This window comes from Paroedura picta, chromosome 5 (assembly GCF_049243985.1).
Source record: "Paroedura picta isolate Pp20150507F chromosome 5, Ppicta_v3.0, whole genome shotgun sequence".
NCBI classification, from domain to species: domain Eukaryota; kingdom Metazoa; phylum Chordata; class Lepidosauria; order Squamata; family Gekkonidae; genus Paroedura; species Paroedura picta.
Window position 1 is genome coordinate 31839191 of NC_135373.1, and position 23132 is coordinate 31862322.

A 23132-nucleotide genomic window follows, 5' to 3' on the forward strand; every position below is an offset into this window, starting at 1 on the left:
CTCCTTGGCAGTCTTCAAGCAGCGGCTGGACAGATTATCCTGGATTCTTTAGCCCAGTTGTTCTCAAGCTTGGGGTCCCAACCCCAATTGGGACCTGGACCCTTCCCCGGGGTCTCCAGATTGGAGGCCGGTGAAAGTGGGCAGCAGCGGGAGGTGGTGGGGGAGTGGTGCTGCTGGCCCAGCACAATACGTCCCGTCTGCCTGCACCGCACTGCCACCAACCCTTTCCCTTGGGCTGGCCTCTCCAGAGGCTCCTCTGGGTGCTGCGGCTTCTCCCTTGCCTGCCCCGCCCTCACTGCCCACCTGCTGGATGCCCCCCATGGCTGCTCCAACGAGCGCCCTGTCGCTCTGAAGCAGCCGGAAAGTGGTGGGCGGCAGCAGAGGAGACATGGCCTCCTCCACTCTGCCCCGACTGTTTTGCGCCTGCACATGCACATGAATGCGCGTACGAACTGACATGGCTGTCAGCGGGGTCGCCAAGACGGAGGGTTGAGAACCGCTGCTTTAGGCTGATCCTGCATTGAGCAGGGTGGTGGACTGGATGGCATGTATGGCCCCTTCCAACTCTGTGATTCTATGATTCTATCAAGCAAGTGGCCCAATCTGCACACAACGTTTCTACCTTACAAGCTACACCCTTTTGGAAGTTATTATCTCTGTAACACTTATGAAGCTATATATAAGCATTTAATTCTCACTTCTCCTGTCCCCTAGCTTAATTTGAACAAGCTCAAGAAAAAGACAGCTTCTCACATACTTTTAAAAATGTTTATTGATAAATTAAATCAAAGGAATGATGGGAGTCATAGTGCAAAGAAAAATGTGCAACTGAGGGTATTCTCCCACACAGACTTTCACAGTTTAGTAATTTATATAAGGGAAAACAGGGACAAATGTGAATGAGCATCAATAGAAGGAAGTTGCAGGTTCTGGAATTAAAGGACTTCAACAACCTGTGCGTCTCTTTTTTGCTGGTTACTTTGAGAAGTAGGACTGGACTGAAAGTGCTCTGCTTACCAATTCCTCCAGTGCATCAGTTCAGTCAGACTCCTACACCCCTGTGAGAAAATAAGTGTTGTCATATAATGTAATGTCAGAAGCTTTCTGTTTCAAAGACTATTATTTGGTTGTAAACTACAAAATGCATAACCCACCACCTTTCTATGTCACCTGTTAAAGTCATTATAGACTCAGTGCTTTGTTTCCTACCTGCAATAGTATTCGTTTTGAGATAATCTGAAGTCACTTTGATGAAATATTTCTATTGTGCGTGCTAGAGGCATACACAAGAGACCAAACGAGAGTGACTCTACAGTCCCACTACAAATATGGCACAGGGAGAAAAATCAGCTACGAAATACATTCTTGGCCTCAAGCTCAGGTGGCCTAAATGTTCTCCACTGTATCATTTAAAAGAATGAGGACTGCCTTTTCCCCTGGCAATTTAAAAGCCAAGGGCTACACAAACAATAGTATGCTTCATTTTGCAGGTCACGCGAGGTTAGTCTTTCCTCACTTTCCCCCAGTACCATCTCATGTTTCTGAAACATGGTCATGTCTCAAAAACAGTCAGCAATGGGACAGAGGTGCTACCCTTTGAAAGAATCCCACCTGTATGTGTATACCTGAAGTGGCTGTCTGCACTGTGTCTAATTAATCATGAGAGACTTATAATTGCTGGGTAAGTGAAAGTTTGTCCTTGTTGGAGTAGTGCATATGCAAATCACTTAAAAGGAGAATAAAGTTTAAAAAAATTATACCTGCACATGTCAGTTAAATAAGGTCATAGACTCTTCATTGGGACTGCATTAGTATATATAGTACAGAAAACAAAAAAAACCCACAAGATCATCAGGTACATAAAATAGTTATACACAAACTGATAAATACTGTTGTCCGAGTTCACCGAGTCCAAGAACTATGTATCTTCATGTTAGTTTCTATATAGAATAACTAGAGGAAAACTGGTTTGTGCTCCTTCGTATCTAGATCACTTCGTTTCACAGGCTTGTCTACTTATTTTTCCTCCCAGTACTGGGGGGAAAATACCCAACAATGTTGCAATTAATCCAATTCTACTTGGGAATTTCATTTTGTTGCCTGCCAAATGACAATGACCAGGATTAGGACAACCACGACAAGGCCAACAATCAGGATGCAGATCTTCTTACGAGATTTTTTCTATTAAGAAGAGAAAAACAAAAACAAAAGTCATTTGTGCCAAAAGAAGGTTCTGTTATTAAAACTTCCACAGTAGGTTGAACTATACATGGGTTGGATAAAGTGAAAACATTTTACCCCTCTCCCATAATACTAGAGACTTGAAGGCCCCCAATGAAGTCGATGGACAACAGACTCAGGGCAGAGAAAAAGTATTTCTTTACTCGGTAATTAAATTGTGGAATTCACTGCCAGCGGACACAGCAAAGGTGGCTTTAAAAGGGGATTAGATTTACAGAGGAGGCATTCGTCAAAAGCTACCAAACACAGTGACTGAAGGATATGTCCACAGTCTGAGGCAGTAATTTTCTGAATACCAGTGTAAGGAAGGCAACATGTGTTAACCCTCCAGAGCAACTGGTTGGCCATTTTTTGAAACAAGATGCTAAACCAGATAGACCACTAGTCTGATCCAACAAGGTACCTCTTGTGTTGTTACATTGGAACTCTGAATGAGTAGCTATATCTAGTTCCACCCTGATAGGATTTGTTCATCTTTAATTCAAGGGAGTTTCTGCCAATAAACTTCCAACATATCAGGGTACAATAACTGTAATGTTACTATACCTCCAACCTGCGGGTAGACTATTTCAGGGCTTCTCATATGCTTGAAAGGGCAGAGGTCAGACAAAAAAAGAAATATGTTGGTGAGAGCCCCTATAGAAACACTAAGGGGCAGCCCATTTAAAGAGGATTCCCAAACACTATAATGGCAATGTCAAGCAATGCTCAGATTATTGGGGGGGGGAAGTAATCCTTAATGAATCCACTAGCCTTGACTTCCTCCAGTTGTAGTCCATTTCACTAGTTCTCAAATGGTCACACCCCTTAAGATCTTACAGGATATTGTGACAAATTACCTCTATGGTTCTGTGACAAATTGTCAACTAGGTTTATAAAAGGCACGTGCAGTTCACAATGTAGGAAAAGGCGTTTGGAAATCTTAGCCACTTTCAGTTCACACAAAAGTTTCACAGTGCTTTTTTGGAGGAGAACAGCAAATGTCTACTCTCATTATTCTCCCTTCCCTTCTTTTCAAGCAGCAGCGCAATTATTTTGGCTGTGGGGTCGACTGGGTAGGCGGGAGGTCACGCAAACATTACCTGATAATATGAAGCCCTCTGTAGCTGTTCATTCGCGTTTTCCACATGTACCTCTGCATTTTCTATACTCGATTCTATGCTGTCTATAGGGGAGAAACACACTCAGAAAGCTAGACCACAAAGATTTACCCCAGATTAACCTGCATAATACATAATACATAAGACTTTATTGTTTCCAGCCATAGGCCATTACAATGCGATCAATATCATATCAGTTGATATAAAAACAGTAAAAGAATTAGAACAATATATGCGGTAGTCCATAGATAATAAAAGACAATAAGAATTCAAGTTTCTAGCTCTCTGGCGGCATAAATTTGGCTCGAATTTTCCTTGCTGCTAATGCAAATTAACCTGCATGGTCAAACTCAATGGAATGTTCAGAAAGATGCAAACTTAATCTTTTGTGTTGATAGTTACAGGTGGGTAGCAGTAGAAGTTGGTCTGCAGTAGAAGAGCAAGATTCAAGTCTAACAGCACTTTGGAGGCCAACAGGTTTTCCAGGGTACAAGCTTTCAAGAGTCAAAGCTTCTCTTCATCAGATATCTGAGAAAGGGAGCTTTGACTCTGAAAAGCTTTCACTCTGGAAATCTTTGTTGGTCTCCAATGTGCTACTTGGACTCTAATCTAGATAATCTCTGGTGGCTTTGTGAAAGAGCAAAACGGAAGCTTTCTTGCTTCTCCTGGGGCACCCGCAATATGATTATTCGCTCCATTCACAAGGTTAGGTTGAGAGGGTGTGACTGGCCCAAGGTCACCTGGCAAATTTCTGTTTTAGAGTGGGAGTTTTGAATTTGGGAGTGGGAATTTTGAATTCTAACCACTGTGCCACTCTGGATACTGTAATTCAGTGATGAAAGAACCACCACTTTTTCAAAGCAATACTCCCTCAACCAGGTCCTAGCCTGCACCTGGTAGAATGAGCTCCCAGAAGAGCTGTAGGCCCTTTGGGAGGTTGCTTAGTTCAGAGGGGCCTACAAGATGGAGCTCTTCCAGGCGTTTGGTTGGGACCAATGAACCGTAGAGCAACATCAAGCTGGCCCCCTTCTGCAAGATCCTGTCCCCCGGAGTGGGAGAAGCACTGAAGGCAAAGCTCACAGAAATACATTTTAACCTTTTAACTGTTTTAACTGTGTCAATTTGGTACTGTGTCAATTTTCTTTATCATACCATGTTGTAAACCATCCCAAGCCAGCTGCTGGAAGGTGTTATACAAATTAAGCAAATAAAATGCAGTATGACATATTTTTGTGACAGCTCTGAATCCTGTTGAGTCTACTCTCGAGTTCTGTAACCAGAACACTGGAAATGAAGAGCTTCTTTTGAAGGCAAAAACATTAGCTGGAATCTCACTTACCGATCATGTCTCCTTGATCATGGATCATCATAGCCAAATCTTTAAATATCTGGTTCACGTCCAGGATATCTGCCTGGAAAAAGGAGGAAAACAATTAAGATTTATTGTATTTCTCCCCTGACTGATAGAGTGTTTAAGAATTTTTAACTGGCGGTTCTTAACATGTCTTATCAGAAACGTAACCCCTTGGCACAGTATGCAATATTGTGGGACGATGGCAGGGGGTCACACAGGATTGGTAGTAGCCCAGGTGATCCTCTACACCTGTCACACATGGATATTTCCTTATTGGCTCATGACGGTCAGTATTGTCTACTTAGACTGGCAGTGGCTCTTCAGCGTTTCAGATAAAGATCTTTCACATCTCCTACTTCCTGGTCTTTTTAAACTTGAGATGCGGGGACTGAACTGGGACCTTCTGCATGCCAAGCAGCTGCTCTCCTACTCTTCTATGGTCAGGTAGCATGCATTCAGCTAAGGCTCTAAGGTCCTCACCTCTAATTGCCTGATGGCCGTTTCTCTCTCCTTAATTAGTTCAAGGTCTTGTTCTGTTATCGCCTCCTCTTCTTGAGACTGCATCTGATTCCATTCTTCATTGCTTTGGACAAAGGATACATAGGACACATAGTTTGCTCCTTCAACTATAGCTCTACTTTTTCTTTACTGTAATTTTTTTTTGTCAAGACTACGGTACAAAATATCACTCAGATCCAGCCTGATATTTTTCAACATAGGCATGTCAGTTTCACAAGCACAGGATTTCCTCTACAAAAAAGAAATTCCTGTCAATAATAAGAGATCCTCAGAACTTATTTGGAGCTCCCTTTTAAAAAACATCCCCTTTTAGATATATACTTATCCTGTGTATTTACCCTTGAGTGCCTGATTGGCATGAAGGGAGAAAGATGAGCAGATTGTCAACAAACTGCACCTGGCTCCATCTAAATGCTATATTTGGCTGCCTTTTGTCCTGTCACTTGAAAATTCCCATGTCCAGATGCCTGCTCCTTGACTTCCACTTGCTATCCAGAAAATACTGGAAGGGATTTTCCTGTGATGTCTCTATAGTGCCCGTGTCATCCGTGCATCCAGTTTTCCAAGACTGTGGACAGCCTCCTGGATTATGGATGGCAGCAAGGTGACCCAAAACGCGTGTGCACCTTACATTAAACAGACATCACCTACACTCCCTGCACGGTAACAATTCCATCTTCAAAAGTTTTACACATTTCAAGACACTGTGGAAAGAGATCAGAAGCCAGAAACAGCATTCACGCCCAAGTGGGATGGTCTTGTTCTAAATCATGTCAAAACCCCAAGTGTCACAAGAACTAGTTGTGAATGCAACCATCTTATTATCCCCCACCCACATTTTCAAGACACGACCCATGGTGATGGCTTTTCCATTTCAGAAGTCAGAGGTGAAAAGAGTGAACCTTCAAGCTGCAGAAGTTACCTGTCAAATGAAACCAACTGCTCATCCTTGTTCCTCTCCTCTGCCTGGAAAACATAATTTGGCTATCATCAGAAACAGCGAGAAAGCAGGGATTCTTATTCTAGGTTGAAAGGTGTGCAGTAGCAAGCAGGTCCTTGCAGGGCCCAGCACACAGTTCTAGAAGCCCTGTAGATTTTTCAGGAAGAGAAATCCTAAGTTATGGCTCCAGGGAACTGGACTAGATCAAGAAACATGCATAAAGTTGCCTTGTTTTGAAGCATACCCTTGATTGTCCATGATTGTCCATACTGTCTACTCAGACTCTCAGCGGCTCTCCAAAGAGACGGTCTCTAATACAAAGCAGAATCACTCCCTTTTTCCACCCTAGTACTGACATAATCTAGAGCAGTGGTTCTCAACCTGGGGGTTTGGACCCCTTTGGGGGTTGAACGACCCTTTCACAGGGATCGCAGCAGGGCAAGCAGCTTGGCTGGGTGGGGGGGCCATCCGCACAACAGCCTTGTGGGGTAGATATAGAGCATTCGCCTATCTGGAGCAGTGAAATAGCGAGATTGGCATGGTGGGACAAGAGGCAATATTTTGGAGCCTCTATTACTGTTGCTCAGGAAAATCCAAGGCAGAACTGAACGGAGAAACCCCGTGAAAAAAAAAAAACAATTTATATCCAATCATGAACAATGGATCTTCACGCCATTGGTCAGTTTCGGTTTAATTTCTGTGAAAGAACCCTTGCATAATTTTATGGTTGGGGTTCACTACAACAGGAGGAACTGTATTAAAGGGTCAAGGCATTAGGAAGGTTGAGAACCACTGATCTAGAATCTAGACCACTGTGGACCACAAGCAGAAAAATCCTGCAAATGGAGTATGTTTTTCTCTACATGAAATACACTGGAAAATGTAGGAAAGGTTTAGCTAAAGACTTACAGAGAGACGGGAGCCGGCCCTTGCTCGGGCAACAGCTTCTTTCTCTTTCTCAGACACTCTTCTCTGCACCTCTTGGAAGTTATTTAGGGCAGCGGAGAAGTCACTCATTAAACGCTCCTTCTGAAGTTTCTGCTGGCGCTGCAAGACAGAATGAAGACAGTGGCTTTATGTGGAGCATTCCACAATTTTCAAAAATTATCTTTTCTAATCTTTACACTTCATATTTGTAACTGTAACCCATGATATCAGTTTAAATCCCTCCCAAGCCATTTAGTGAACATGTCTATAACCCCCTTTATAGTCATGGACCGTAATATAGTCACCAAGTCCCAAGAGGTGTGTTATCATAACACTCTTATTCCGCCATTCTCCTACAGTGTCCCATTTGGGCCAAACTGATACAAATGAGTGAGATATACAAGGGTGCAAAGGGTGTTCCTTAAGCTAGGGATGGAGTGAGAGGGCAGGAATGACAACATAGTGCCCCACCCTGGTCCATTCTGGCAGCAGCATGATCCATATACAAAAGACTCCACATTCAGATCAGCACCAGTCACTGTCCTGAGCTCTCATGCTATACTCTTATCTTCCCAATCACCTTGAAAGAACTCCTTTCTCCCAGATCAAGAAGCAACCTAGGTTGATGAAGTCCTTTGGTTCATCATCCACAGATTCTTCAGTCCATATTTCTGGGTCTCTATTACTCTTGCTCAGGAAATTCCAAGGATGAAATGAAGCTGACCAGAAAAGACTAAATTATTTATTAAAATACCTATAGTCCACCTCTCCTCTGTGCTCAAGGTGGTTCCAATTTCCCCCCCTCTTTTTAGAATGAGGTAAGTTTAATGGCTTGGGGCATTTCCCACCCCCCCTCAACAAATATAATGTCATTGTTAATTGATGCAGGAGTGTGGGAAGTCTGCAAGAGGTTGTGTGTGTGTGCAAGAGACTAGTGACTGGATTCAGACCTGTTTAATTTCAACAAGGTTATTGCACCATGTGCTTCCATCTGGGAGAATAACAAAGCTTGCTCTTACTGCCAGACTAGAAGCAGACCCAGTCTGGGGAGATACCAGTCTACATTAAGGGGCATAGCAGGGACTATGCTTCCTTTTCATGAGGTGGCCAAAGTATTTGAGTTTCATCTTCAGGATCTGGCCTTCTAAGGAGCAGTCCGGGCTGATCTCCTCTAGGACTGACCGGTTTGTTCGCCTTGCAGTCCAAGGGACTCGCAAGAGTCTTCTCCAGCACCAGAGTTCAAAAGCCTCAATTCTTTGACACTCGGCTTTCCTTATGGTCCAACTTTCACAGACATACATTGCAACTGGGAAGACTAGACACACTTTTGTTGGCAGGGTGATGTTTCTGCTTTTTAGGATGCTGTCTAGATTTGCCATAGCTTTCCTCCTCAGTAGCAAGCGTCCCCAGGACTCCCTGGAGAAGAGCCTAATGCTGGGAGCGATTGAGGGCAAAAGAAGAAGGGGACAACAGAGAACGAGGTGGCTGGGTGGAGTAAATGAAGCAGTCGGTGCAAACTTAAATGGACTCCGGGGAATGGTAGAGGACAGGAAGGCCTGGAGGATCATTGTCCATGGGGTCGCGATGGGTCGGACACGACTTCACACCTAACAACAAAAACAAGGGACTATGCTGAGTGCTGGGAGGTAGGAAGCTTGGATGAGGTTTGCTGTTGGAGCTTGGAACAGAGATTTTTCTTCTTTGTTTCATGCCCAAAGAAGCACTGAAAGATTCATCAGTCATATGTTGTTTCCTCATTTACAACAGTAAAGATGGGCTATAATTAACTCTCTCCCTTCAGAGTACCAAGGAAAGAGGAAGGGCAGGAGAGAGATGTGATCAACAGTCAAATTCAACCCATGACCAAAAAAACAGCCAAACTCCCCTCTCCGCTCATATACAGGGCCAGCCCATGAATTTGGGGGCATTCCAGGCAAGTGCCTATGTCTGCCCAGTGTCAAAACATCAAAGCATTTACACAGATGCAGCAGGACTCCCAATTCTAAGCACACCTCATTCACACCTTGCCATTTCTGGATATTCTATACTGCCATCCACTAAATGAGTTTCATGGTCTTCTCAGATGTTTGCAAGCAACACAAATGGTATTGAGACAAAGACAGTTTATCTTCTGGTACACATATAATATCCTAGCAAAAAGACTGACAGACCTGTTCCAGTGAAGATAAGGGGAGTGGCAGGGAGCCCAGCTCCTTCAGGTACTCATTGGTCTCCTTCGCAAGCCGGTTTGCGGTGTGCTGCAACTGTTGCCTGTGAACAAAACACACACATTATCTGCTGAATACACAAGAAGCTTCTTTATACTGAATCAGACTATCGGTCCACTGATGTCAACGTTGCCTACTCAGACTGGCCGTGGGTCTCCAGGGTCTCAGGCAGAGATCTTTCCCATCACCTGCTGCCTAGTCCTTTGAACTAGAGATGCCAGGGATTGAACCCAAGACCTTCTGCATGCAAAGCATAATCTCTTCCACTGAGCCACAGCCCTTTACTGCTTTGATTTCCAGGCTGTCCTGCCAGAAAACTGAAAGCAAACAAGAATGATGTAAAAGGCCAATAACATTTTTTTCCCTTCTGGTTTCTGTGGCACATTATGATGTCCATGTGAACGCTGTTTTGCAGGCCCCAATAATATCTCATCCTTAGGAATGATCGAGGGGAACAAGAAGATACGAATGTGCTTTAACAGATCTTTACAGGTATTATCCCATCACTTTTTTTGGTTAGTGGGTTTAATTCTTCTCACACTGTCCCCCATCCCCCTGACTGCTATTGGCTCCATGGAAGACGGAGAAGTGACCCTGCAGAGCTGCTGCCAGGCTGAGTAGACAGTACTGATCCTGATGGACCAATGGTCCATATAAGGTAGCTTCACATGCAGGGGAAGGTCTGTGGCTCAGGGGAAGAGCCTCTGTGTTGCATGGACAAGGTCCCAGGTTCAATTCCTGGGATCTCCAGTTCAAAGGACCAGCGAGGAGGTGATGTGAGGCTCCCTACCTGAGATCTTGGACGGCCGCTGTCAATCTGAGTAGACAACACTGCCCCTGAGGCCTGATTCAGCCTAAGGCAGTGTTGCGTGTGGGTACATGTGTGACATAAGTTTGCCCACAAGGCAAACAGTCCCAGGAAACTGTATTTAAATCAAGAAAATGGTATATAGGAGAAGGGCTAAATCCTCCTCTAACACAATGCTTGTCTTCTTTCATTCACGCCTTAAACCACAGACCCCTTGCACTAGAATCATGACATGTCAAATTAACTAATCTGACTTTATAATCAGATGTCCTTAAGGACTACTCAGGTGGTACTTACAAGTTTTCCTGAAGCTTGCTGGAATCCTGCTTAGTTCCCAGTTGGCTCATCAAATTCTTTATCTGAGAAGCTGCAAGGGCAGAATTGGAGACATGTTACTGCTGTCCTCCGAGCAAAATAGCCCTGACCATGAAAATGAGGCTTGACTCTCACAGCCTGATCCTAAGCACGCTGGCTCCATTGGGATGTCCGGACTATATTTGATTTTACAAAATATATCCTCTGCCCTCATAAGGTGGCTACATTTATCTTGTTAGGACATTTTTATCCTACTTTTCCTCCAAGCAGCTCATGATTTTTCCCTTTCTCTAGTATATTGTCTATAGCAGGAGTGTGCAAACTGTGGCCCTCCAGATGTCCATGGACTACAAGTCCCATGAGCCCCTGCCAGTATTTGCTCATGGAACTTGTAGTCCATGGACATCTGGAGGGCCACAGTTTGCCCACCCCTGGTCTATGGGATAGGGCCTGAAGTTCACAATGAATTGAGATTGGAACCCACATCTTCCCTTTGGCTGCCTACTCCATAGTGGCTCTAGGCCAGTGTCATCAGAGGATAATACTATCATACAGATACTTCTACTGTTGTGTTTGCCGATCTGCCGAGGACTGAGCTTGAGGTCCAAGACAAATTTGGCAATATAATTAACTAATGTGCTGCTAGATTCTGTCCATGGGCTTAAATCTAAAACTGATCAATAGCGTGCACTGGCAGAAAGACCCATTGTTCATGATTCATGATTGTATATAAGTTGGGGGTTCTTAGGGGTTCTTTGTCTCTTGTACCACCATGCTGAGATCCTAATAAAGAGCTGATTGAACTCCCAGTGGAGTTCCTCCAAACCAACAGATTTAACATCCACAATGGAAATGTTCTCATGCAACACAAAGATATGTTTCAATGAACTGGTAGAGATTTATCAGCAAGCCCACACATCATGGCAACCTATTGCTATGATTGGTTGTTTTTCAGTAATTTTGTTCTACACCATGGAAATCACCATACTTTGTATCTACAGTCAGAGAGGAGAAAACGTAGAACATCACACAGGTTTATGCTTGTATTTTGGCTCCTAGTTTTAATACGTGTTTCATTGGTTAGAGATTAGACATATTCACAGATGATTGGTCCATGAATGTCTACTGGCCATGATGACTACAGAAAACCTCTACATCTCAAGGCACTCTCAGAAAACCGAAGCTAGGAGGCAACACTAGGGAGGGGGGCCCTCCAAAGCAACTGGTACAAAGCAGGATGCAGGATTAGACAGACCAATGGTCTGATCCAGCAGGGTGCCTATAATGTTCTACACAATAATCAGCTATTTGAAAGGCAGAAAGGAGAGGGACGAAGGACTGGAACAGAATTGCTGCACCATCCACCTTTGAAAACTTCAAATTCAGGCATATATATGGCTCGAGGACATTGAGTCATCAACTGCTGTCAGAATGCAATAAGTGTTCTGGGCAATAAGCAAATTGTTCACAAGCAGCTCCCTGACTGGCATTACTTGACTTGCCTTAACTTGGGATTCCATGAAGAATCTTGCCTGCAGTGGCTCTGTGCCTGACTGTGCATTAAAACATCCCCAGGGAGAACTGAAGTGACGACACACGCCAGCAACGGCTCACTCGACAGCAGACACATAAAAGACACTGGCCTGCTCACCTGTGGCAAGTACCAATCACCCCTGGGTGACCAGAGAGAGATGCTTGTTTCTCTCCCCCCCCCCCCCGCCCCTCCGGCCCAATGAAAATGTGTTGGAGACAAAGGTGTCCCGCTCAGGGAACAGCACTCTTGGAAACTATAGGGTCAGATGGGCTAGTAAGTGGTTTTATAGGCCAGCAACCCTGACTGCAATGCTGCCTTCAGAAATGCAGGTAAAACCCAATGCATACCTGAAAGAGTTAAAGATACAGCCAGAAAAACCAAAATCAAAAGCCAGCACAGTGTGACCGTTGGGGTGTCCTATCATGGTAGGGGAGACCTGTCTTCAAATCCTCCTGTGTCATAAAGCTTAACTGGTAATTCTGGAGTCTCTCCAGCTTAATATACATCAAAGTTGGGAGGGAGAAAACCAGAAGAGAATGGAACCAGGAAGAGCAGGGTAAAGACATGTGACAGACAGAGAGCTATTTTAACTCCCAAAATAAATTGAATCCATTTCACAACTTTTTTCATCATCTTTCACACTAGATGATCTTTCACACCAGCTGGGGGAGCTTGGTCTGTTTAGCCTCAAGAGGAGACGACTGAGAGGGGATCTGATAACCATCTTCAAGTATTTAAAAGGCTGCCATATCGAGGATGGAGCAGAGTTGTTCTCTCTTGCCCCAGAGAGAGAGACCAGAATGAAATTAATTCAAAAGAAATTTCGTCTAAACATCCAGAAGAAGTTCCTGACTGTTTCTCAGTGGAACAGGCTTCCTCAGGAGGTGGTGGGTTTTCCATCTTTGGAGATTTTTAAGAAGAGGCTGGATAACCATCTGACGGAGAGGCTGTTTCTGTGAATGCTCAAGGGGGTGGCAGGTGACAGTGGATAAGCGATAGGGTTGTGAGTGTCCTGCGTAGTACAGGGGGTTGGACTAGATGACCCAGGAGGTCCCTTCCAACTCTTATTCTATGATTCTATGTATCTACCTGTTGTTCTGAGCATCATTTATCTATATGGATATAGGCTATTCAAAGCAAAATGGATCAGATTTATTTTGGTGGGTCATTTCAGATTCTGTGAGATGGGTTACAAGATACAGGTATCGATAAGAAAAAAAAAAGGGGGGGGGAACACCACTGAGTTGATAAGATTCAGAAACACAATGGACTCCAGTATGTTGAAGCTGGATCCATTTTGATTAGCTACATTATGTGCCCTACAGGTGTTTAAAGAAGAAGGCTACAATTCAAACAGAAAGCCTTCTCCCTTTTGGAGAATTCGCTTCCCCAAAAACATACCTTACAGTTTCTTTCTTAAGGGCAGTTTTTAACATGCTGCTTGTATAAAAGGCAAAACTTGTTGGGGGAGGGGAATAGCTAGTTTCTGTGCCACCACCATGCATTAGAAATAGAAAAGACTACAGAATTTGTGACAGGACATGAGCTTTTTTGAGTCACTCTTCACTTCGTTGGCTCTCCTTAGTTATTAGAACAAGAGTTGGTTCTTATATGCCACTTTTTTCTACCTGAAGGAGTCTCAAAGCGGCTTGCAGTCACCTTCCCTTTCCCCACAACAGACACCCTGTGAGGGAGGTGAGGCTGAGAGAGCCCTGATATTACACCTCAGTGAGAACAAATTTATCAGTGCTATGGCAAGACCAGCTGGCTGCATGTGGGGGAACGTGGAGTCAAACCCGGCTCACCAGATTAGAAGTCGGCGCTCCTAACCACTACACCAAGCTGGCTCTGTGGAAGATCATTTAAATTTGCAGCTGCTATAATTTGTGTTGTGGAATAGTGGAAGGAAGGGCTCAAGACGTATTCCTCTCTTGGCTAGCATTTGCATCTGCTGGATACAGCAGCAGTTGCAGAGATAAGAGACCTGTAAGGAATACCTGCAAGGAATAACTGTCTAAGCAAGACTAAAAGTTTTTCAAAGGCTTTGAAGGTTGTCACGTTGCTTACAATGGCCCTGTAGACATCTTTGCTGTGAAAAGCAACACGAGCCAAGATTGGCAAAGCTCTGCCAGAGCAAGCAGAAGCTTTTATTGCCAGACTTAGAGGAAATGGCTGCCCTTTCTAAGAGGGTGGGAGGGAGAACAAATCTTACCATGTCTATGAGGGAAAAAAGCCCATATGTCTTGGCCCTGCTTGCTTCTTCTGAAAACTGCTTTCTTCTAGTTCCTGAGTCCCCAACATGGTGTCCATGGGCACTATGGTGCCCACCCACCCCTCTTGCTCTGCAAGGTTTTTGCTTGGCCCTTAGGTATTTGATTTGCTATGAGGATTTTTACATGCATTGCTTTGACAGAAGCTGCCACCACAGCCCAAGGATCTTCTCTGTGTGACTGGAGTTAATCTGTGGCAATCACTTTGTGGCAGGCTCTGCCTCCTGCAGCAGCCATTTTGAAGTAGCCATTTTGTGGCTAAGCCCACCGTGCCATGTCAAAATTCCAAGGGTGCCCACAGGCTCTTAAAGGTTGGGGACCTCATTCTAGCTGCTCTAAAACATCAACATATATTGTTCAGTTGCTTTGGATGGAGGTGGATTGCATTACTTTCATTGCCTCTAGAACCATTCCCCAACAGAGTAGCCTTCAGTACTAAGGTTTTTGAAGAACAGCCTGGTTTTCTCAGCTGCTCATCTACCATGTCTGATTGACAATACTTTACCCACTAGTTTTTTCTTGCCCAGGAATTACATTACCTAGAGGCAGAACAAGAGGGCAGAAACAGAGTGTCGCTTTGTGACTCTTTGAGAAGGTAAGAAGAACTCTACTGGATCAGACCAGTGGTCCATCTAATCCAGCATTCTTTTTCACACTGTGGCCAATCAGTTCCTCTGGAGGCCCAACAAACAGGGCATAGAGGTAGAGTTGCCTGCGCTAGGCTGGGAAATACTTTGACATTTTGGGGTGGAGTCAGAGAGGGGAGGGGTTTGGGTAGGGGTATAGTGTCAAAGAGTCCACCTTCCAAGACATCCATTTCTCCGGGTCAGCCTTCTTCACACCTTGAGAAACCCCAGAAGTGGTGTGATTGTGCAGAATAGGGTTGGGAAGCATAGTTATGTACATGCCCACCTGGGGTCCCTCCCCTTCCCACCCCCTTCAGTCCAATCAGTGGCCATTTTGGGAGAGGAGGGGCTAGGTCACCATGCCTGTATATGGTCATATCACCCATGAATGCTTAATAAATATATATATGTAATTCTCCCCACCTCTTTGGGAAACCCTTCCAGGGCCATAAAGGAATCCCAGGGTTTCATAAACCCTGGTTGAGAAAGCCTACTCCAGGTGAAGTGATCTCTATCGCGTGGAGATCAGCTATCAAACCTTATTTACTCGTTATCTACCTTTCTTGCTAAGATTCAAGGCAGAGGGCAAAGTATAAAAAATAGTGTAAAAAGAAAATAGTATAAAACATACAACAACAATGTAACAAGAAATACGATTGCTAGTTCTGGGACTCAAGGCTGAATACAAAGTATAAAAAACACTGAATGAAAAACCATTTAAAACATACAACAAACAATGAAACAACTTGTGGTTGTCAGTTCTGGAGCCTAGGAAAGGGTGGGTAAGTCAACAAGGTGTAACCATAGAGTCCACACTCCAAAGCAGCCATTTTCTCCAAGGGCTGTGATTGATGTCATCTGGAGCTCACTTGTAATTCCAGGTCTCCGGGCTCCACCTGGAGGTTGCCAATTCTACTTTAGACTGTGTAGCACAAACACATAAACAGTGCAACAAACGACAAGGCTATTCTCTTTGTTTCACATTGTTCTAAGTTGTCAGCAGTAGTAAACTAAGAAAGTTACAAGTTGCAACTGGGCAATGGGAAATTGGAAGCTGAGTGTAGACCAGCCTCCCTCAACTTTTTTTTACTTTTCGAGAAACCTCAAAAGTTGCGTGATCATGCAGCATATGGTTGGGCAGCATAGCTGTGGACCCACTCACCCAGGGCCCTTCCCTTTCCCATCCCCTCCAGGCCCATCACTGGCCAATTTTGGGGAGGGGGTGCAGGTTGACATGACTGTAAATGGTCATATTACCCAATAAACTAACAATTTTAAAATATATATATAAAAAATTAGCTAACTCTCACCCATTCAAGAAACCTTTCCAGGGCCATCAAGAAACCCCAGGATTTCATGAAACCCTGGTTGAGCAAGCCTGGCATAGACCTACTTTCCTTAACTTTATAAACAGCCCTTCACAAGGTCTGTTAAATGTTCACTGCAGAAACAGCCAGTCGGGTATTAAGACTAGCTTGTTATGGAATCTCTCCCAAAAGCTCAGAACCTTTACTAGGCTTTTTTAAAAAATCACAATTCTACAAGTCACAGTTCTGCAAGACCAAATTCTGAACAAATTAAATCATTTGCATGGAATTATTTATTTTGTATGATGATTTGATTCAGCTTCTGGAAGTCCTCCTTAGTCTCTTCGCTGATGCTTAAGATTTTGCTGGGCGTTGCTTTCATCTTTTCAAAGCTATCTCAACAGCCATACGGCTGGGCAAAGAGGATTACAAATGAATGCTTGCCTGTGTTAAGGATCCTCTCCATGCACCCAGGGAGGAAACCCTTTGACATTGGGAAGACAGAATTCCTTTATTTACCTTAGCCCTTGAAGATAAGCTACATTATATTTTTGTACTTTTTCAAAGGCAGAAGTACTTTCTGGGGAAGGAAACAAGGAGGAGTAAAAGTCTGTGCTAGAATCAAGGCACTAAAGAACACATTTCCTCCATGAAAAGCACTTCTATGAACATAAGAGAAACTGTGTCGCATCAGGGCTGTGGCCTATGAAGTCCCACACTTTATTTATTTATCATACTTCTATTTTATTTATTTATTTATCATACTTCATACAGTGTTCCATCTACACATTGAGGCTAATAACCACTGATAGACTTCTGCTCCATGTGTTTATCCAATCTCCTCTTGAAGCAGTTTACTCTTGTAGCTGCCACCACTTCCTACGGCAGTGAATTCGACATGTTCATTACTCTTTGTGTGGGGAAGTGTTTTATTTTATCTGTTCTAAGCCTTCTGCTCATAAATTTCATTGAGTGCCCACAAGTTCATGTATTGTGAAAAAGTGAGGGAAAACAACTTCTTTCTTTACCTTCTCTATCCCTTGCATAATTCTGTAAACTTCTGTCATGTTCACAAAAGGCCACAAGTCTAATCAATGGCAGACGTAGAGCCTTCTCTGTGAGAACTCTCCCAATTGAATTCCTTATCTCACAAGTTTCAATTGGCTACATCCGTTTTACATTTTTGGAGGGAAGATGGCATGTACAGCCCAATCTCATCAGTTCTCAGATGCTAAGCAGGATTGATACTTGGATAGGACACCATCAAGGAAAGTAATGGCCAACCACCTCTGCTATTCACTTGCCTTGAAAGCTCCTTGGCAGGATTGCCATAAGTCAGCTGTGACTGGACAGCACTTACTTATGTATTTAAAATTTGACAAAGCAAATTTTTGTATTCCACAAGCCAGATAACACTGAACATTTTTGTAGGCGGAAGCGGTACGCTGGAATAACAGTTTATTAGTCAAGCCACGAGATTCCCATTTAATTTTGGCTACACCAGTCTCTCCTCTGCTTGTATAAATGCCATTAGCGGTCTCTGCTAATTTAACAAACTGCACTGCAACAGATATCGCACACCCCACATTTTACTATTTTCGCTGTGAGCTTCTGAAGCAAATTGATAGTGTCAACCGTTCCGGCAGCAAGTTGTAAACGAGGCCCGGCCACAATCCTATGTGCCCTTACTTGGAAGTAAATCCCACTGGATTGGCAAGGACGGTCCAACCATGACAGCAGGAAGAACCAACGATGGCTGAACAAAACACACGCATGCAGAGTAAAAAGAGAGATTACGTGCTATTACTCCCACCCGCCCACACCTTCCCTTGACACGGAAGTGTCTTCAGACAAAGCAGGCCGTGTGAATGGGCACCCAAACTATGAATAACCAGGGATCAGTGGGGAGAGGGGGTGGGATGCACAAGGGGGCAGTGTCGGGGGTGAGGCTCCCATTGGGGCCGGGGCGGGGCGGCGCTGTCAAGACACTCACTGCATTGTGTCAGGCGCTGCACGTTGGCGCTGCACGTCTGGATAATGCTGCTGAAGTCCCGAGGCGGGACCGGCACCCCGCCAGGCCGGTAAGTCTCTAGCGGGCCGTACGACATCGTGGAAGAAGAGAAAGGTCTCCCGGGAAGCGAGAAATCAAACCAGCGTCCAGCCGGGCCGGGACAGCGGTGACAACGATGCCGCCGCCTTAGTCAGTACGCATGCGCGGCGCCGACCTGCCCTGCTCCGGCCGTCCCTCGGACGCGCATGCGTACAAGGACCCCGGCATGACAGCGCCTCTTCCCGTCCTTGCCCGCTAAGTAGGGTTTAGAAGCGCATGTGCAGACTCGCCCCTCAGGGGGGAATGGAAGCGGAGGCGGGTGCCATGGCGACAGGAGGCTGTGCTGCGATGGGCGGGGCCTAGTTCAGATAGGGCGTTAGCAGCGCTGGGCGTTTATGCAGGGGTAGTCAAACTGCGGCCTTCCAGATGTCCATGGACTACAATTCCCATGAGCCCCTGCCAGCGAAGGCTGGCAGGGGCTCATGGGAATTGTAGTTCATGGACATCTGGAAGGCCACTGTTTGACTTTCTTTGTTGAGCACAGCGGTGTCCCAGCCTTCCTCCAAGGAACTCGGGGCTGTGGACATCCCTCCTCCGTTTTATCTGCACAACAACCCTGTGAGGGAAACTAGGCGGGCAGAGCTTGGCAAGCCCTGATGATTGCTGAAGGAAGGGCACCCGAGAGGCTTGCTGTGTTGCTTTGAAGAGCCACAATTTTAATGGGATGATGATGTTGACATGATACCCATAAAATATTATAATAAAGCATTTCGACAAAGATTTTTTGGGGAAAACGATCCTCAGCAAAAGCAAAAACAGATTCAGGATATTTTATCCCAGGTAGGGATAAATGCCATCAGCGGTCACTGTTAATTTAACAAACTGCTTTGCATCAGATAGGGATAAAATATAACTGTGTTGCCCCAGGTAAGGATAAAATATATTAAAATTAAAACATTTAAATATTAAAATCCAAGTCTGGGTATTAGAATGATAGAATCAGAATAACAGAGTTGGAAGGGACCTCCTGGGTCATCTAGTCCAACCCCCTGCAATATGCAGGACACTCTCAACCCTATTGCTCATCCTCTGTAACCTGCCACTCCCTTAATACTCTTTGAAATCCCCCCCCCCATATTTCCTTTTGTGGAATGGGTGCCACAAAGTTAGAGCATCAGGTGGGGATTCATCTTGTCAGGAAGCAGCAGCAACAGAAAGGTGTGGAAAAAATTAGAGAAAGAAAACAAAGTGGAGCAGGAGTATTGGTTGGGAGATAAGATGCAACATTATGTATTCAATTAACCAAGGAGCAAAGGTGAGGTGATATCATTGCTCAGTTGGGTACAAGAATTCATGCCAAATGCAGGTGAAAGCTCTGCGGGATTCTCACCTGTTATATATTAAACTCATTTGTACTAAGGTCTAGCATATCATTGACATAGGGATTTATATAGAGAGAGATACTTGATATTTCCAGTAGTGTAAAATAATTCCCTTAGCAACTATAGCTGCTGTTTGGATCCAAAATATGTGGTATTTCGAGAGTCTATTTCCTAGGATTATATTACTGGCTGTGAAGTCTAAGTTATCAGCTAATGTGAGATTGATCCAGGATATAATCTCGTGCCAGAAATATGCAATTTTTTGAGCAATTCCAAAATGTGAACAAGGTTAGCTACAGGCTCCTGGCAGCACCAGCAGGACTCTCAGAGAGACCAATGTGATAACATTTAGTAGGGTACTTGCAAGAGAGGTTTTTTTTTTTGATGGATATGACTTAGTTTTAAGTCTATAGAGGCGGATTGAATAGCTTTGAATGCAGTTTGCCATTGGTTGAACAGGGGCACTCAGTTCTGGGTTCCACTGCAGAGTTTATTTAGTGCACGGCACTCAGTATGGAGTGGAAATTAAATAATGGAAATGAAATCATGGGACCCTGCCCTAAGGCAACATGTCACACCTGCTGACAAGTGGCAAGACTTAGATAAAAGTGGAAACAGTCCAAGTGATACAGAACAAGAGGAAATGGGAATTATGGGATTGGTAAGGTGGATTGCCCATGGTTGCCTGCCAAACTGGAGAGCCAGTTTGGTGTAGCGGTTAGGAGTGCAGACTTCTAATCTGGTGAGCCAGGTTCGATTCTGCACTCCTCCACATGCAACCAGATGGGTGACCTTGGGCATGCCACGGCACTGTTCTGACCGAGCAGCAATATCAGTGCTCTCTCAGCCTCTCCTCTCTCACAGGGTGTCTGTTGTGGGGAGAGGAATGGGAAGGTGATTGTAAACCGCTTTGAACCTCCTTCGGGTAGAGAAAAGCAGCATATAAGAACCAATTCCTCCTCCTCCTCTTCTTCTACATTTTATTTACTATGTATTTATTTATTTGCTTTATTTATATTTCATCTTTCTCCCCAGGGGGGACTCAAAGGGGCTTAAATTGTTTCCACCTCACAGCAACCTTGTGAGGAATTTTAGGCCAAAAGTTTGTGAGTTTCATCTTCAGGATCTGGCCTGTCAGGGCTGATCTCCTCTAGTCAGGGCTGATCTCCTCTAGGACTGACCGGTTTGTTCGCCTTGCAGTCCAAGGGACTCACAAGAGTCTTCTCCAGCACCAGAGTTCAAAAGCCTCAATTCACTGACACTCAGCCTTCCTTATGGTCCAACTTTCACGACCATACCTTGCAACTGGGAAGACCATAGCCTTGACTAAACGCACTTTTGTTGGCAGGGTGATGTCTCTGCTTTTTAGGATGCTGTCTAGATTTGCCATAGCTTTCCTCCCTAGGAGCAAGAGTCTTTTAATTTCTTTGCTGCAGTCCCCATCTGCAGTGATCTTGGATCCCAGGAAAATAAAATCTGTCACTATCTCCATTTCTTCCCCATCTATTTGCCAGGAATTGAGAGGGCCGGATGCCATGATCCTCGTTTTCTTGATGTTGAGTTTCAAGCCAACTTTTGCACTCCTCCTTCACCGGCATCAAGAGGCTCTTTAGTTCCTCTTTGCTTTCTGCCATTAGAGTGGTATCATCTTCATATCTGAGGTTGTTGATAAGGGAGCTTAAAGGATCTTTTTGTCCTTTTCTGTTTTCTCTAGTGAGATATTTGATGATACGACAATCTGGAAGGCCTCGCAAGACGAGCCTGCTTTCTTGTGCACATGTTCAGTCTCGATAAGTTTTGACTGTGGTGTTTTCTGATTTCAAGGAAATTGTATTGTCATTGCACACTCACCGTCCTCTGAGCCCACAGCAAGGCAAGTCCCGTCTTCAGAAGCTTGCCCTCCTCCAGTCCAAAGGACATCAGTTTGGCATGATAAGCAAATCGAGTGAATGGCTTTCAGTTTTCATGTGGTGAATAGTTTCTATTGTGCAGTGACATCCTGTACAACAATAGAATCAGAGGCCAGTAGCACCTTTAAGACCAACAAAGATTTATTCAGGGCGAGAGCTTTCGAGTGCAAGCACTCTTCCTCAGACTAATAACTCCCTGATCCAGTAGCAATAGAGATCCTGCGTATTGATCAATGTCGTTACAAGTCACCTCTGTTGGAATTGCAGTACTTGCTTTGTGAGTCTGCTAAACTGCACACGCAACAAAGACTATGGCAGCAAATGTTCAGTTCAGAGCCAGTTTGGTTTAGCAGTTAGGAGTGCGAGCCGGGTTCGATTCTGCACCCCCCCACATGCAACCAGCTGGGTGGCCTTGGGCTCGCCCCAGCCCTAAGAAAGCTGTTCTGACCGAGCAGGAATATCAGGGCTCTCTCAGCCTCACCTACCCCACAGGGTGTCTGTTGTGGGGAGAGGAAAGGGAAGGCGATTGTAAGCCGCCTTGAGACTCCTTTGGGTAGACAAAAGCGGCATATAAGAACCAACTCTTCTTCATATTTGGGTTCAGAGAGAAAAAGAGAAGACAGGCTGACCCCTGACTCTTGACCCTAGTTGGGGTTTCAAGATTCAAATCACGGAGAAGTGGGCTGTAAGACTTTCGTCTGCTTGTGGCTTTCTCACTGTTTCAGAAACTTAGCTGTGTGCTGAGGCGAGGTATGTGTTCGTGTGTACAGGTTAGTTTTGGTGGGCTATCTGAAAGGATGCATGCATCTGTGTCTTTAAAAGAGGAAACTGTGGCTGGGTGCTTTGCTAGCAGCACAGGAAGAAGCTGCAAGGCTAGTGAAGGGCAGGGGAATGGTGAAGGTGTGTGTGTGTGTGAAGGACAATCATGTGCACCTTTGCGGCTGAGGGCTTTCTAGCCTGGATGACTGCAGACCACTTTTGTGACTCCTCCGGTTAGCCAGAAAGCATCCTGCCCCTGTAAGCATCCCAAGGCAGGTATTATTTAATTAATTAACTCATTTATTCCCCTCCTTTCTCCCCAATGAGGACCCAAAGCCTTGGACATCATTCTCCTCCCCTCCCTTTGGTGTAGTGGTTAGGAATGTGGACTTCTAATCTGGTAAGCCGGGTTCGATTCTCCAATCTCCCACATGCAGCCAGCTGGGTGACCTTGGGCTCCACACAGCACTGATGAGGCTGTTCTGATGGAGCAGGAATATCAGTGCTCTCTCAGCCTCACTCACCTCAGGGGGTCTGTTGTGGGGAGAGGAAAGGGAAGGTGACTGTAAGCCACTTAGAGACTCATTCGGGGGGTGAAAAGCGGCATATAAGAACCAACTCTTCTTCTTCTTCTTCTTCTTCCTCCATTTCATCCTTACATTACCCCTGTCGGTTAGGTTAGCTGAGAGGGTGTGACAGCCCCATGGTCACCCAGTGGGGATTCAAATATGGATCTTCCAGATACTAGTTTGATGCTCTTAACCACATCACCCCCCTGGCTTTCCTAGCCTATATGGGTCTTAGGCCAGTTTCATGCATGGGAGAAATAAGGAGATCTCCTCAGACTGCAAGTGGAGAATCA

At 44.8% G+C, this 23132-nt stretch overlaps 1 protein-coding gene across 1 annotated transcript; it reads right to left on the minus strand.

Annotated features, from left to right (window-relative positions):
• Positions 1-746: 746 nt before the first annotated feature.
• STX12 (syntaxin 12) lies at positions 747-18436 on the minus strand. Its single transcript, XM_077337121.1, has 9 exons — positions 18163-18436; positions 10415-10484; positions 9253-9352; positions 7064-7201; positions 6137-6180; positions 5176-5278; positions 4681-4753; positions 3324-3406; positions 747-2181 (listed from the first exon to the last, which is right to left on the minus strand). Exons 1-9 carry the CDS (start codon positions 18275-18277, stop codon positions 2089-2091), a joined length of 819 nt encoding a protein of 272 aa, XP_077193236.1. The 5' UTR covers positions 18278-18436; the 3' UTR covers positions 747-2088.
• Between the last annotated feature and the right edge of the window lie 4696 nt (positions 18437-23132).